This window comes from Podarcis pityusensis (assembly GCF_964106645.2).
Source record: "Podarcis pityusensis genome assembly, chromosome: 7".
In the NCBI taxonomy this organism is placed as follows: Eukaryota; Metazoa; Chordata; class Lepidosauria; order Squamata; family Lacertidae; genus Podarcis; species Podarcis pityusensis.
In genome coordinates this window covers 8,134,732-8,149,981 of record NC_138031.1, presented here as the reverse complement: position 1 = coordinate 8,149,981, position 15,250 = coordinate 8,134,732, and the positions used below count along the sequence as shown (strand labels likewise).

Below are 15,250 nucleotides of genomic sequence, written 5' to 3'. Positions count from 1 at the left end.
GCTTTCTTCTCTACCAATGACTACCAGCCAGCCATGATGTCCACTGCTGGAGGCAGCATGTCTTTGAAAGCCAGTTTCTGGAAATCACAAGGGAAGATGAAGCTATTGCTCTCATCCTCTCCTTGCATATTTCTCTTAGGCATCTGATTGGCCAGGATAGACTGCTGGCCTCATCCAACAAGGCTCTTCGGTTGTTTTCAATCCTCCTACTATAGGAGGCACAGGAGAAAATTCTAGTTAACTTATCTCCCCACCAAAAAAGAAGAAGTCTGTAACCCAAGGTCACCCTGTTAAATAGGCACATTGACCACATTTTCTCATGCCAAGTTATAGGCAGATGGTTTTTTTCAACCACTGTCCCTGCATCTTTGACCACTGTTAGCATCTTTTAGCAACTTAGGGCAACCTGCGATGAACAAGGGAATAAATCTGTTGCTATTCATGTTGGAGAGAGTTCCTCCACAAGTACTGGAAGGAGTTCAAGGGTCCCTTGTCTGGGTCTTGAAGTGAATGGATGAACTGTAGCCTCTGTATGCTGGAGGAGAGGCCTGGGTCTTGATCAGGGGAAGGAGTCGTTTTGGGGCGACATCCTTCAGTCCTTGCTCACTTCACAATACGTCCGCCATTGCCAGCCTGTGTTCTAGTGCCTTCAAAGCTCCTCCAGAGTCCCTTAAATCAGATTGCTTGCCACAAGGAAAGCCCCTGCCCACCAAAATTTGGGACACCACAACAGATTAGTTCGAAGTCAGCGACTAGACATTGCAGAGATAATTTTATTACCCTTTGCGGCCTTCAGAACTGGAGTTTTCCACACATTTACGAGTTTTCTTCTTAACTTCCCCTGCCAAACAAATAAAGTGCTGTAATCCACAGATTCCCATTCCTATTTTCTGATTCACCACAAAGGAGAATTTAACCTGAGTTTACTTCTTTCTTCTTTTGTTGACCACACGAAACATGGAAAATCTACAAAACCAGACAAGTTTCTTCTTAAATAATAATTATTGACTCAGCTAAGGGAGTTTATGCCTAAGTGGATTTCATAATGCTGGAAGGGAGAGAAAGATGTCAGTCCAGTGACCATTATAAAGGGGGCAGATCTATAATCACATCCTCAGGATTTTAAAAGCTTTTTTTTTAGGAGGTTGGTGGTTAGATGAACAAAAAGAAAAAAGACGAAATAACATGTATATGTTTACATCTTCCAAAAAGCACCAATTTTTGGCCCTTTGAATACCTTATAACCAAAGCACTTTGATTCCTCTCTCCAAGCCACTAGGGTGTGCCATAAGCATATTCTGTTTGTTCCCAGAAATGAAACACTCTCTTGGCCCAGAAAGTCTTTGCAATTCAATATGCAAGACTCCCTTTGCTGCCCTGAGGCTCACAGTCTTATTTGAAGTAGTTGAGTCCTGCAACCAGGAAAAATTTCTCTAGGAACAGTTCAGAATCCAGCACCGCGATGTGAGCTGCTCGCCCAATCAGGGTGTTGGCTGTGTTTGGCAAGGCGTGGAACACATCGTGGCGGATTAAAGTGCAATCTTTTGTCCCCACGACCGGCCGGAGGAGGTTGTTGATCATCTCGGCATAAACGGGACCTTGGAAAGTTGAAAAACATAACTATTATTATTATTATTTCTTCATCGTCTTCAATATTCGTGGTGTATGAAGAACACAAGATGAGCCTGCAGGACCAAGCCAGTGGCACATCTTATACAGCATCCTGTTCTCTTTTTATAATATGTTTATTAACTTTCACCACAGAAAATGAGTAGAAGGGAAGGGTGGAAGGGAAATGTGGGTATTGCACAACAGATATAGGGAATTTTATCCACATGTGGTGCATTTGTGAAAGAAAAAGAAAGTACTGGGATAAAGCTATAAATAGTAAAAATGAAATGCACAAATTTAAATTAGCAGTAGATCTGAAATTATGTTTGTTGAAGTATGAAAAATAGGCTAATCCTCCTAAGCTTCAAAGGCCAATTATGTATTTAATAGCTGCAGGCAAGGAAAATTTAATAGGAGACCTGAAAAAGCATATAGAGTCGGGATATAGCATGATTAGCCAAGTTAACTGTTTATCAAAAGGAAAACTGTAATTATGGACAATTTTGCAAATCATCACAACTGGTAATAAGAGTAGCTATCTCAATATTTCACTAATAATGATTGTGCCATATTTTAAGTCATTATACTTAAGAAGGAAGACTAATGAATACATAAATTAAAAGAAGTGGGGGTGATACTTGATGGTGGTTTAACCATCATTTCCTAAGTCCAGCTGAGCTTTTGCTGGCATTGCAGAGGTGAAGGGCAGGTGATCCCCATTGCTATCTGATCCTGGGCTCTGAGAGGTGTTTCCCATCAATATAGGTTTTTCTGTGTAGTTTACTGCATTTGTGTAACTCAAAGATGGAGAGCCTGTGACCCTTCAGGTGCTGTTGGGGTTACTATCTATAGCTCGCTCTATCTACTTATCTATCATCTATCTGTCTGTCTATACCTGAAGGAGCCTCTCCACCTCCATCGTTGCCCGGACATTGAGGTCCACCTCCGAGGACCTTCAGGGCGGTTCCCTCACTGTGAGAAGTGAGGCTACAGGGAACCAGGCAGAGGGTCTTCTTGGCAGTGGCGCACTCCCTCTGGAATGTCCTCCCATCAGATGTCAAGGAGATAAACAACTATCTGACTTTTAGAAGACAACTTAAGGCAGCCCTGTTCAGGGAAGTTTTTAATGTTTGATCTTTTATCGTGTTTTTAATATTCTATTGGGAGCTGCCCAGAGTGGCTGGGGAAACTCAGCCAGATGGGCGGGGTATAAATATTTATTTATTTATCCTCCTCCTCATCATCATCTACAGTTGCAATCAAAATTATTCAACCCCCCCCCATTGCAAATCAGGCTTATTATCAAAATTTACAGACTTTCAGCTGTTTGAAATGAGCAAATCAAACAAAAGCAATTGAAATAGCTCAACACGACGGATGCTGTAAGTGGTGAAATTAAGCACACGTTGCCCATCAATATGTCCTTTCTATTGTGCATTCATGATGTTTTGCACTCATTGTGGTATCTGAGTGGTTATACGTGATCCAAACGCAGGTGCTGCCCCCTCCAATATAAATCCTGGCTACATACATGCTCCTGGAAAGGTCTCAAGGCAGACACACCACTTTGTTTCTAACCAGTGCATGTCCTGTAGCTCCCTGCTGAAATCCTGTAACTTTCCACATCACAAATATTCCAATGTTTTTTTTGTCCTGCTTTTGTTGTGCTGCAGAGCAGGAGCAACAGATGGCAATAATGTAATATCATTCAGGAAGTATAGCAGAACAACTAATAAAGTGAATTTATGTGTAGGTAGTCCAGCATAAATCTACCACTAATAAACTATTGTTGTATCAATGGCATGTTGCAGAATATATCTGCAAAAAAACAACAAAACAAAATGGAAAACCCACCAGTCTAGAGGAGCCACAGTCCTTTCCCATTGGATAAATGTCTCCTGTTTCCCAACTTAATCCATAGCTTCCTGTGCCCCTCTCCTTGGTTTGCTTGTTGAATTGGGATTAACGGGCTCTTCTTTTCCCATTCCAATCTGCTCTCTTTTTACCCCTAATACCACTCCTCTGGGGTATTATTTGCCTACATAAATCCATAAGTGCCTGTTTCTGAACATGATGTGGTTTCACTGTTAAAAGGAGCTCTAAATACAGAAGCCAGGATACATGCAAGAATTGCAGACTTGCATACAAATGGGGCACTTCTGAGCATTGAACTCAAAATCCCATCAGCACCAGGGAATGGTCAGTTATGGTAGGATTTGCAGCTCAACCACACCTTGAGGGCCTCTAGCCCTGGTCTAATTCACATGGTCTTGCAATGCGCGATTGTTTGACTCAACTGGGATGAGTAGCAATCACCTTCAAGTGATCACCTATGTGGCAGATGGCCCTGGCCCCTCCTGAGGAACTTAGGAAGTTTCCCTGTACCATGTACGACCCAGATTTCAGATAGGAGTCTTAGATCTAACTGGAGATTCCTTCTTTTCTTTTGTCTCCTGATGTCCATTGATTAATAGAGATTACGGGCATCTGGAAACAAGGAAGTATCTGTTTTCACAATGTATAAATCTACTATGTGTCCTATTAGGATATGCCCATCTAGAAATAAATCCATGCACAGTTTGTTGTTGTTTTAAATACAGCCACTCTCTTAAGTCCACAAAGAAGCTCACCTGTCTGTCTGTCTTTCAGGGCCGATTTGCACATTTCTATTCTTGCAGAATGAAATGGTACATAGCGGTCTTGGGGAGAGGCCACCAGGACAACATTTTTGAAATACTGGAGACCTGTAAAAAGATGAAAGGAAAAAGGAAACAAGTGTGTGCATTAGAACAACCTTCCTTAGATGAAATGCATGCTGGGTGGTGGAGCAAATTCTACCCACTATGAAGAAAACATCATACCATACAAAGAAAAAAAAGTAAGTTTCATGGTAAGTTCTGGCACCCCCCTCTTTTTTGTTTTTGTTTTCCCTTTAAAAAAAAAATAATAGCACTGAGTAGCGGTGATATGGTTGAGGAGATTGTGTGGAATCTGAAGGGCCAGACAGAGAGGTCTAAAGGGTCAGCATTTGGTCTAAACCACTGAGCCTCTTAGGCTTGCCGATCAGAAGGTTGGCGGTTCGAATCTGCACAACGGGGTGAGCTCCTGTTGCTCTGTCCCACCTCCTGCCAACCTAGCAGTTCGAAAGCACGCCAGTGCAAGTAGATAAATAGGTACCACTGTGGTGGGAAGGTAAATGGCATTTCTGCGTGCTCTGGTTTCCATCACGGTGTCCTGTTGCGCCAGAAGCGGTTCAGTCATGCTGGCCCCATGACCCGGAAAGCTGTCTGTGGACAAACACCGGCTCCCTCGGCCTGAAAGCGAGATGAGCGCCACAACCCCATAGTCACCTTTGACTGGACTTAACCGTCCAGGGGTCCTTTACCTCTTTTTTACAGCATAGTAGTAGCCAGGGATGCCAACTTGAATAAAACATGGAGGAGCAGGTAAGCTCCAGGCCACATAAAATTGATCACATGCCACAGTGCACACACACCATTTGAATGGCAATGCCCAGCAACTTTGGGGGTCTCCAGCTCCCTAAAATATTTTATTTGGGAGGGGGAGCGAGGGGACCTCGACCCCTAGCAGTTGGCTCCTATGGTAGCAGCCAAACAGGAAACCACTTTCTGTGAAATGGCCGTTTCCCCAAGTCAACTGGATTTCAGACAAGCAGATGAAGACACCACCACTTGCTAGAATAGAGGCTTTGATTTTAACTCACCCACCTGTTTTTTGGCTGAGCTGGTAGAGGAAACATTTCCGCAGATCTGCATTGTCCCTGAAGGTCAGCTGCAAAAGTGACCCGGATTTTTTCAGCTTCTGCATGAGCCACAAGCCTAGAAAAAGCAATGGTGATTTGTGGGTTTCCAAGAGCACTTGTGTGGGGTGAAGCCCAGCAAATCTATTGAGGGAGATCAATTCTGCATTAAACCTCAAAGCAGCTATTTCCAAGGGAGTCTGAGAACTACTGGGGGAAGCTGAGTGGCCTGGGTCATTCAAAACTGAAGAAGTGTGCATGCACACGAAAGCCTATACCCAAAACAAACTTAGTTGGTCTCTAAGGTGCTACTGGGCAATTTTTAAGTTTTAGTTTATTTATTCAAAACCAAAATGGACATGCAAAGTCCACATGTTTATAAAGCATGTTCATTTTGTGCATTTGGTGAGGTTGGTTGTTCTCTCTCTCTCTCTATGTGTGTGTGTGTGTGTGTGTCTGTGTGTGTGTATATGTGTGTGTGTGTGTGTGTGTGTGTGTGTGAGAGAGAGAGAGAGAGAGAGAGAGAGAGAGAGAGAGAGATCTTCCCAATAAAACTCAGAGTATACCCATTGAAACCAGAGCATGTCCACAGAAACCAATGGTCTTCAGTGAATTGGTTTCCGTGGTTGTATAACATTCCTGGTTGGAGACACTCCTATGACATTTCATAGCATGAGGAAAGAAACATTAGACAGGATGTTAGAACCACTCTCATACTTTCAGTGTTTCCCTTCAAACAGCCGGTAGCTCTTACCTGTACTAACCAAAGTACTGTTGTTGTAAAGCGTTCCCAGGTGAGGCCCAGAGAGGGAAAGGAAAGTATGCAGCTTATTGAGGTAATAGCGAAATCTGGGCCGGGTTAACACGGATCGGATGATGACATTGCCAAGGGAGTGGCCGATGAAACTGTGGGGACACAATTTTAATCCATTTATGTAGAGAACGCCTTCATTGCTCTGCATTCAAAGGAACCTCAAAGTGATGCACAAAAGCAGAAAGGGCCACCATTCAATAAATTAACAACCAAACAGTAGCCTATGAAAATGACGTCGCCTTGCTCCACAGTTGCCACTGCTATTTACCTTATTCGCGATATCGACAAGTTGTACAGCTGAATGTGCTGAATTATTTCATCCAGCAAACGGTCAGTCATTGTATCAAAATCTGCAAATGTGTCCGTCTGTTAAATCAAGAGAAGAACAGTTGGTAGTACCCTTCCAAGTTTTCATATGTAAGCCATATATTTGAAATGATTAACAAAAGAAATTTGAGGATATTTAAAAGAAGAATACACCTGCCCAAGGCATGCCATGCATTTCAGAGGCTCACTTCTGTTGGCTCTGCAACTGGTGTTGGGTGTGTGGTAGGGATGATAAAGAAATTCAACCTGGCTTTCATATTAATGAGAAACTACCTAATTCACACGGTCCCTGCTCCTGCCAACTTAGCAGTTCAAAAGCACGTCAAAGTGCAAGTAGATCAATAGGTACCACTCCGGCGGGAAGGTAAACGGCATTTCCATGTGCTGCTCTGGTTCGCCAGAAGCGGCTTAGTCATACTGGCCACATGACCCAGAAGCTGTACGCCGGCTCTCTTGGCCAGTAAAGCGAGATGAGCACCGCAACCCCAGAGTTGGCCACGACTGGACCTAATGGTCAGGGGTCCCTTTACCTTTACCTAATTCGCAGTTCCCAAACCAGTATGCAAATCTAAACACAACCTCTCTGAATGTTGCAGTGCAGCTCTCCAACCCAACCACACAAACAAAATTGTATGCATTGGGGTACACAACTGTTAGCCTGTATTGGCATAATCTTACCCATGTCTATTCAAATGTAAGCACCCCTGTGTTCAATGGGAGTTATTCACATGTGACTGTAATAGCAGGGATGGTGGACCTCAAGTAAGCAGATCAAATGTGACTCTCTAGGCACCTCTGTCTGTCCCCTGGAAATTTCCCCAGACACACTCACTTTCCTAAGGCCATGTCTTCCATTGGCTTGACTTTGTGTCTTCCATGAATGTTTTTGCCCAGCAGGGAATTGTACTTGCATTCTGACAATTCCTCTTACTAGTCTGGATGGAGGCTAAAGAAAGCTGTGCAAAAATTGGCCTACTGCACAAAATTAAAATTTGCATTAATTTTTCTATCCACTTTTGCCTCTCACCTAACCCACCACTCGCATGCAACCTCTGGAAGGTAGGTCAGAAGGGAACGTGGACCTCAAGGTGGAAAAGAGTTAGAGGATCACAGCCTCAGTCAATATTCCAGTCTCATCCTTAATTTCTGGCCTTCACTGGCATGGCTCAGAGCTGAAGGGTTGGTGATGAAGCCCTTCCAATGCACTGTAAGCTTCCTACTGCTACTTTTACTACCACTTTAAGTCCAGCTGCATTTGGCACCAGCTCTATGAAACCATCAGATGGTTAATGTTGACCGCAAAGCTACCACAAAGTTGCATTGTTGCAACGTAGTTCTGATATTTTGTGGTTGAGCAGTTATAATTAGTACCCATTGAGGGCCAGCAATGTGTAGTTATGCAAATGCTAAGCCATGCATTCTGTTGTTGCTTGTAATAAACAGAAAGGGAATGATGGAGGAACGGAATTCAGAGGGATGAGGATGGCAAATGGCCCTTTTTCTCTGGAGCTGTGCTGTTTTGTAATCCCATCAGCTCTGCATCAGATTCAAAACTAATGAGATGCCTGGGAAATAATCATCAAATGCTGGGACAAAGATTCAAGGGAAACATATCCAGTAATTAATGCTTCTTTTTGTGTGAGAGAGAAAATCCATCTTGCTAATTGCCACTCGTTCCAAAGAAAAACACGAGCACATCCAATTTGCAATATTGCCATCCACTAAACATGCTCGTAAACTTAAATATAGACTCTGGCCTGTTTGTTTTGCCTGCACTGATAATTAATGGTTTTCTCTGAAACTTACTATCTTCCATTTTATTTAGACATGGGAGGATGTGCTTAATCACAGAGGACATATTAAAAAAAACACCACCACATGGGTCTTCCTTGATAAGAAGGAGTGTCCCTTGAGCTCCAATGTATTTGTAATTATTTTCTGCGGCTTTGTGTTCCATTTTTTAAATTGTGGTATGATTAACTGTGTTGAACGCATCATTATGAGATGGAAACTTGAGGTACAAACCTTGAAGAAGTAAGAAATGAGCAAAATACCTGGTTCCTTTCTGACATCAAGAAGTCAAGCTTTCCACCGGGGAGACCCAGTTCGATGAAAGTTTTTACCAGCCGTAGATCTGCACTGTTACCTTGAGAGGGAAGAAATTGCTTTTCTAAGACACAGGTTCCATGCTGAAGGACATCATCCACCCATCTCTCATCCTGCTTACTGGGGAGGGGGATTGACAATGACAGTCTGGTATGTCTCTTTTCAGAGCAAACATGAGTGGATTCTTCTGATAATGAGTCCATGTATCTTGGCTGGCCACTTTGCATGACTTTGCATTCCCGCTCTCACTGCAGGCATATCCTGAGGAGGTGGGAAGTGACTTGTCTTTCAGTGATATGGCTGTGATGCCCCCAGTGTGAATGCAGTGCCTCATCTAAAATAGTGATTCATTTTCAGGGCAATTTTCATCCTATCAAACTTTGACCCAGTGTGTTGAACCCAAGGTCAAATGTTCTGGAAGGCATTCAAGCACCATATTGGTGGCCAAGATAACTCCAAACTAACTGGAAGTTGTTGCAAGAATGAGCTCATATGTGTATATTTATTTGCTTTGGTATATGCTACTTGGTTTACTTTGATGCTATGCTAATCTGTGGACCTTGGGGTACTGAGTTCTAGGCCTAGAGTGGAGAAGCTTTGAGTAGCTGCTACCTATGGCCTCACCAGCCAGGTGTGATAGGAGGTTCTGGGTAAAGTGATGCATGCTGCTTTGTGCATAAAGGTTGTATGAATGTTTGCTTGGGTATGGACATGTCATGATGCAAAGAGGGCTCCAGTTGTTTTAATTAAAATAATTGCTGTTATTTTTTACCTATGCCATTTTAAACCATGATATTAATGCTGTATTCTTAGCTTTAGGTCTTGATTTATGTGGAAATTGTTTTCCATTTGGTTGTGTATTTTTTTTGATGTGGTTTATTTATTGTTTATGACTTTTGTAATTATGTAAATCTTGTCATGTTGCAAGTCAACTTGAGCATTGTTTTTAACTGTGGCAAGGCGGCATGCAAATAAAATGATGATGATGACCTCTCACGGTTGCAGTGTCCACCCTATGTCTTTAAAGGCAGTGAGGCTCTGCACACTGTGTTGTAAGCTTATAAAGCACTAGAACTGGATGTCTGGTCTTTCTGTAATCCTTCTTTGGTATCCCTGCATCAAACCACTCATACATTCCTTCCTTGGGGCCTGTGGTTCAGAACACCCATGACTTTGTGAAAGTTCTGAAGCACTGGGTTACTTTCCAGAGGAGGCTGGGATTTATAGTCCAACCCAAGTTTGAAGACCCCCTAACCATGGTCTTTATGACTAACGTAACTGCAGCTGTCTGCTTTCATATCACACCTAATTATGTATTGTGTGAACACTGTATATTCAGAATGCCCAGTTATCCCCACATCGCCTCTTTGGCCTTACCATCCAGTCCATGGACACAGACCACTAGGTGAATCCCATCTTCAAAATTTTCTTCCTCTTCCTCTGGTGGGAAATATGGGATATCAGAAGCGAGTGCAGTTAAGTCACTGTACAGAAATCCTTCAATCTTCAGCTCTTTTTTAAATTTTTCTTTGGCCTGATGAAAACTGGAGAATACACTAATTAATCACTGATTGAGATGGGCATTCAACAACATGTGACTTTTCAACCATTGCATTCAAAGGGCTGGGGTGAGAGTTGGATTTTCAAATCTCAACCCAAATGCCAGCCATACAGTCTCCAATGTTGCTGGGCTGGGGGACCTTTTTGGCCCACTGGGACAGATCTGTATCTCCCACACCCCAGTAGGACAATTTTGACAGGTGATTGGAACCACCCACCTGTCAATCATATGACATCATGTTGACATCCAGTGTGCTCCCACCACTGGTTTGGCAAGCAATGTAAATATGGCATTAGCCACAATCCATAGCTATCCTATATGTATCTCATGAAATGTTGCATTTTTATGTGCTTCCCCCAAAACCACCTTCAATCCAAATTGTAAAAAGAATGACCTAGCTGAGCTTCTGGGCTTCCTGAACCCCAGCTGCTGGTGTAATCAGAAGTACCAAATCAACCCACCAAATCCAGGAAATTGCGGCCGATAGAACATGTGGGGAATGAAAAGCCCTTGGACCTACTTACCTAAGCATCCTTTCATTGGCCTCCCCATCCACATCACTGGACTCACAGGAGATGACCCCAAAGGATCCGACCGGTTGGTGAGTAATTGGAGAAGTGACCTGCTTGGAGGAGAAGCCAGCCACTGGTGGGTTCTCTTTGAGGACCGAAGAAAAAGGAAGGCAGGTGGCTGTGCAAGAAACAGATAAGTTGACCACCTCAATAGCCTTTTTGCTCTCGAGCGCCAGTGCCCCTGGAGCCACTGAATGGAAGCTTGTGCTGTTTGCCACCATCTTGAACTCTCGGTTTTCTGGTTCTGCACAGTAGGATCCACAGCCGGGTCTGTTATCCAGATCAATTTCTTGTAAGTTGGGTATTTCTCCACCACATGTCACTACTTTGCCATTGGCAAGAGAACTGTCATGGGGACCCTTTGCAGAGACAGGTTCAGGTACCACCTCTGATGAGGCTGTGCTAGTACAGTCTGGCATGTGGCCCTCATGGTGTGAAAAAACCTCAACGTTTGTGGAATACGAACCATGGACTGTGTGCAAATTTACCTCTTCCTCATACACATCAAGAGGAGTGGTGTTGGTGTCCAAATAGTCACCAACCCTTCCCAAGCAGATCTCCTCTGTTCTCTTTGGCAGCTGGCTTTCAACTGTGTCATCTAGATTTTCATTTTGCATTAGAAGCACAGCTTCTCCTGTGGCTTCCAAGCCACAGTCCACCTCTGAAAAGCCCTCGGCAGCTTCTGGTAAGTGAGGACTGTCAACATTTTCTTCAAAGGCAGATTTGGGGTGTTCCATGGTAGCAAATGGAAGCGGCAACCCACAATTTTCTCTGCCTTTCCGGCACATGGAAACATTTTCTGCTAGGGCCATGCTGGTGCTCCCTATTTCCACGTATTGTCCCTCTGCTGTGTCCAATATTGTTTTTGCATGTTTTGATATATCCATGTCATCAACAGGCTCCTCAGGGCTACTGATCTGAGGAGCTGAGATAGATTTTGTCAGCTTATTGGGCTCCACCTCCCGCTCTTCCTCCTCATAGGGCAAGGAGCTGATTGAGGTGAGGGAGGCTTGGATGCCACTGGGCAAGCTGGTATTGCTTTCTGTGTGTCCGCCCTCCAGAGAGTTACGGTGAATCGCGTGCCTTCTGACGAGCTGGTGAAGAATCTCCCGGTCGCTGGGTAACTCCAAAGCCTTATTCCGTGCATCAGACCAAGCTACTGAACTTGGCTCGCTTTCAATCCCTGAGTCTGAGATTAGTGATGAAGATCTCTTAATGACCCCTGATGTCAAGCTGAACTCCTCACACTCCTGCACTCTTTGCTCCTTAATCTCCTCAGCGTCTTTTATCTGGTTCAGTGAACCCAAATCATCACTTACATCAAATGTCCTCAAGGATGGCAGTGTTGACTCACAACTCTGATCCGCTGATTTCTCTTGGGCATTTCCTTCATCAAATAGGAGTTTGTCTGAAGTGAGAGTAGACCCACAACCATCCCCTGAAGCTGCTTGGCTCAATTCAATCTCATTCAAATGTTTGTGTTGTCCACATGTGCCACCATCATACTGGGCAGTCATGACTAGCATTGGTTCTCCTTGGTGGTCATTATTACACACTGGGCTTATGTCCAAATAAGCGGCCTCACTCATATTTTCTGAAAGCTCCATTGGTGTCTTAAGGCTTTCTGTATTATCTTTCAGGAATTCTGATTGCAAACCAGAAATCATATTGCTAGCCAGATCTGACTCATCCCCATGGGACTGGGCATCTCCATTCATTGTGTGTACCTGAGTTGTGGGGTGATCCTTGAGACTCTCAGCCATACAGGAATCTCCTTTTGGATAGCTGCGACCATACACTGATTTCCCATTTATCCTATCTGTATGGATGATGAAAGGGACATTGTTCCTGAAGTCTCCCTTTGCTAAAGCAGTGTCATCATTTGAAGGAGGATCCTCATTTTTTCCTATTAAGTCCACTTGTGATTTGCCAGCAGCAGAAACAACATAGTCCGGCAAGCTGTCCAAGCTCTGAACTGAAAGAGAGAGAGAGAGAGAGAGAGAGAGAGAGAGAGAGAGAATACCCAGTGATTATTATAGCAACACTAGAAACTAATTGTTTCAGTAAAATTACCAGCTTGATTCAAAAAACAGTTTTATTGAGTTACAATATATAACAGTTGGGATTCAGGTGGCATTGTGGTCTAAACCATGGAGCCTCTTTGGTCGGCAGTTCAAATCCCCACAACGGAGTGAGCTCTCATTGCTCTGTCCCAGCTCCTGCCAACCTAGCGGTTTGAAAGCATGCCAGTGCAAGTAGATAAATAGGTACTGCTGTGGTGGGAAGGTAAACGATGTTTCCGTGCACTCTGGTTTCTGTCACGGTGTTCTATTGTGCCAGAAGTGGTTTAGTCATGCTGGCCACATGACCTGGAAAGCTGTCTGTAGACAAACGCCAGCTCCCTCGGCCTGAAAGCGAGATGAGCGCTGCAACCCCATAAATGCCTTTGACTGGACTTCACCACCCAGGAGTCCTTTATCTCCTTTTATATAACAATTACAAAAAAGAATAATACAAAAAGGGGAAGAGTTGGGATTCTACAGCATTCTTGTGGCATCCCCTGCAGTACAGTGCCCAGTGTCAATCAATCAATCAGTAGCTGAAATGGGTTCCACACAATCACAGAAACAAGTCACAGAAACGAAGTCACAAGCCACAGTCACAAAAACAAAAAACCACACAAACAAAAATGACAAAAATAAAAACAAAAAACAAAAGAACCAAATATAAGCTCCAAATATCACCTCTGTGTTGCGTGGGTGCCTGGGACAACCTCAGAATGGAAGAGGAAGTCTCTCATTAGCAGTGGGGGGACTCAATTTACAAACAGAACACACAGAGAAAGGAAGAGGAACAGTGTAGGACTCAAAACGGAGCACGTTTGGCTTCTGAAAAAAGTTTGAAAACCGGAACACCTACTTCTGGTTTTGCAGCGTTCAGGTTCCAAGTTGTTCGTGAACTAAGCTGTTTGGAAACCGAGGTACCATTGTACTTGTAAAACCAAATAAAAATTATTTCAAAAAGAAAAAAGAAAGCAAAGTTCCGAAGGAGGAGCTCCAAAGCTCAGTTTATTACCCACCTTTGTAGGGGAAATCGACATATCTGTCTTCAAAAATAATCGGCAGCGTGCCCCAGTCTCCATCAATGTCTAGGCACTCTACTGGCAGGGGCGGCATGCTGGTGAGGTACTCGGAGTTCCGGACTTCTGATGAGATTTGGTTGTGATGCTGGATGCTGTTTGGAAGAAACAGAAGGGTAACTTTTCCCTAGTGTAGAGTTTCCCCACCTCCATTTCCATTGGACTGAGTTCCCGCCCCCTAGAGAGCTTGCCATGATCACCAGCAACAACCCACTTGAACCAAACATGAAACGCCGTCTAAATCAGCAGTGGGGGTGGGCATTTTTCAGTCTGGGGGCTGCATTCCATTCCAGGCAACCTCCTGAGGGCCATGTGGACAGGACCAGATGAAAAAGTGGGTAGAGCAACGAATGGAAACTTTACATCGGAATGGTAGGCTAGTTTCCATACCCCTGTGCTCCACCCAAGCGAAAGAAAGAAAGAACACATTTCAGCAGGGTAAAACATTCTGGGTATGAAGCAGTCACTGAGGGGTGTGGCCTAAGGAGAGCTCCAAGGGCCAGACTAGAGGGGACCGGAGGGTCATCTTGGCCCCTAGGCTTGAGGTTCCCTACCCCTGCTGGCTTTATTTCTGTAACCAAACAAACAAACCCCTGTGTTGCAAAGAGAACGTCAGCAATGTCTAGGCAACACAATGACCATATGCATATGTAATAGACAATCTTTAGAGAATTCCTTCAAACCATAAGAAGTATAAAATGAAATCTTTAGTCTCAAGGTCTCTGAAAATCTTTAAATGAAGCGAAGTACCAAACTTTGTACGATGAAAGACAAGCTGTGAAGCTTTGTGTATTCAGCAAATATGATGTCCAACACTGAACATTGATTCTGTATATTGATTACTGTTTCGTAGAATTCTTCGTCAGTGTGGTGGGAGAATATAGAATTGCTTCATAAACCCATCTTATTTCGATGAATGTATGTAAATGAAAATATCAAATGCTGTGTAACAGTGTTCATGTAATAATGTAAAGTTAAAGTTAAAGTGACCCCTGACCATTAGGTCCAGTCATGGCCGACTCTGGGGTTGCGGTGCTCATCTCGCTTTATTGGCCGAGGGAGCTGGCGTACAGCTTCCAGGTCATGTGGCCAGCATGACTAAGCCACTTCTGGCGAACCAGAGCAGTGCACGGAAATGCCATTTACCTTCCTGCCGGAGCAGTACCTATTTATCTACTTGCACTTTGACGTGCTTTCAAACTGCTAGGTTGGCAGGAGCAGGTACCAAGCAATGGGAGCTCACACCGTCGCGGGGATTAGAACTGCCGATCTTCTGATCGGCAAGTCCTAGGCTCTGTGGTTTAACCCACAGCACCACCCACTGCTTATTCCACAGCATTTGTACTTCTTATGGCTTTAC

At 43.9% G+C, this 15,250-nt stretch overlaps 1 protein-coding gene across 1 annotated transcript in view; it reads right to left on the bottom strand.

The window, feature by feature from the left end:
• Window positions 1-753: 753 nt before the first annotated feature.
• The window catches only part of FAM135B (family with sequence similarity 135 member B), a 131,133-nt gene continuing 116,636 nt past the window's right edge, over window positions 754-15,250 (bottom strand). The window contains exons 12-20 of the mRNA XM_081012485.1: window positions 13,831-13,985; window positions 10,704-12,726; window positions 9,996-10,162; window positions 8,567-8,658; window positions 6,454-6,551; window positions 6,126-6,277; window positions 5,340-5,450; window positions 4,242-4,355; window positions 754-1,598 (exon numbers count right to left, since the gene is read on the bottom strand). Of these exons, the coding sequence (XP_080868611.1) occupies window positions 1,393-1,598; window positions 4,242-4,355; window positions 5,340-5,450; window positions 6,126-6,277; window positions 6,454-6,551; window positions 8,567-8,658; window positions 9,996-10,162; window positions 10,704-12,726; window positions 13,831-13,985 (3,118 nt within the window). The 3' untranslated portion in view covers window positions 754-1,392. The remainder of the gene's footprint in view (window positions 1,599-4,241; window positions 4,356-5,339; window positions 5,451-6,125; window positions 6,278-6,453; window positions 6,552-8,566; window positions 8,659-9,995; window positions 10,163-10,703; window positions 12,727-13,830; window positions 13,986-15,250) is intronic.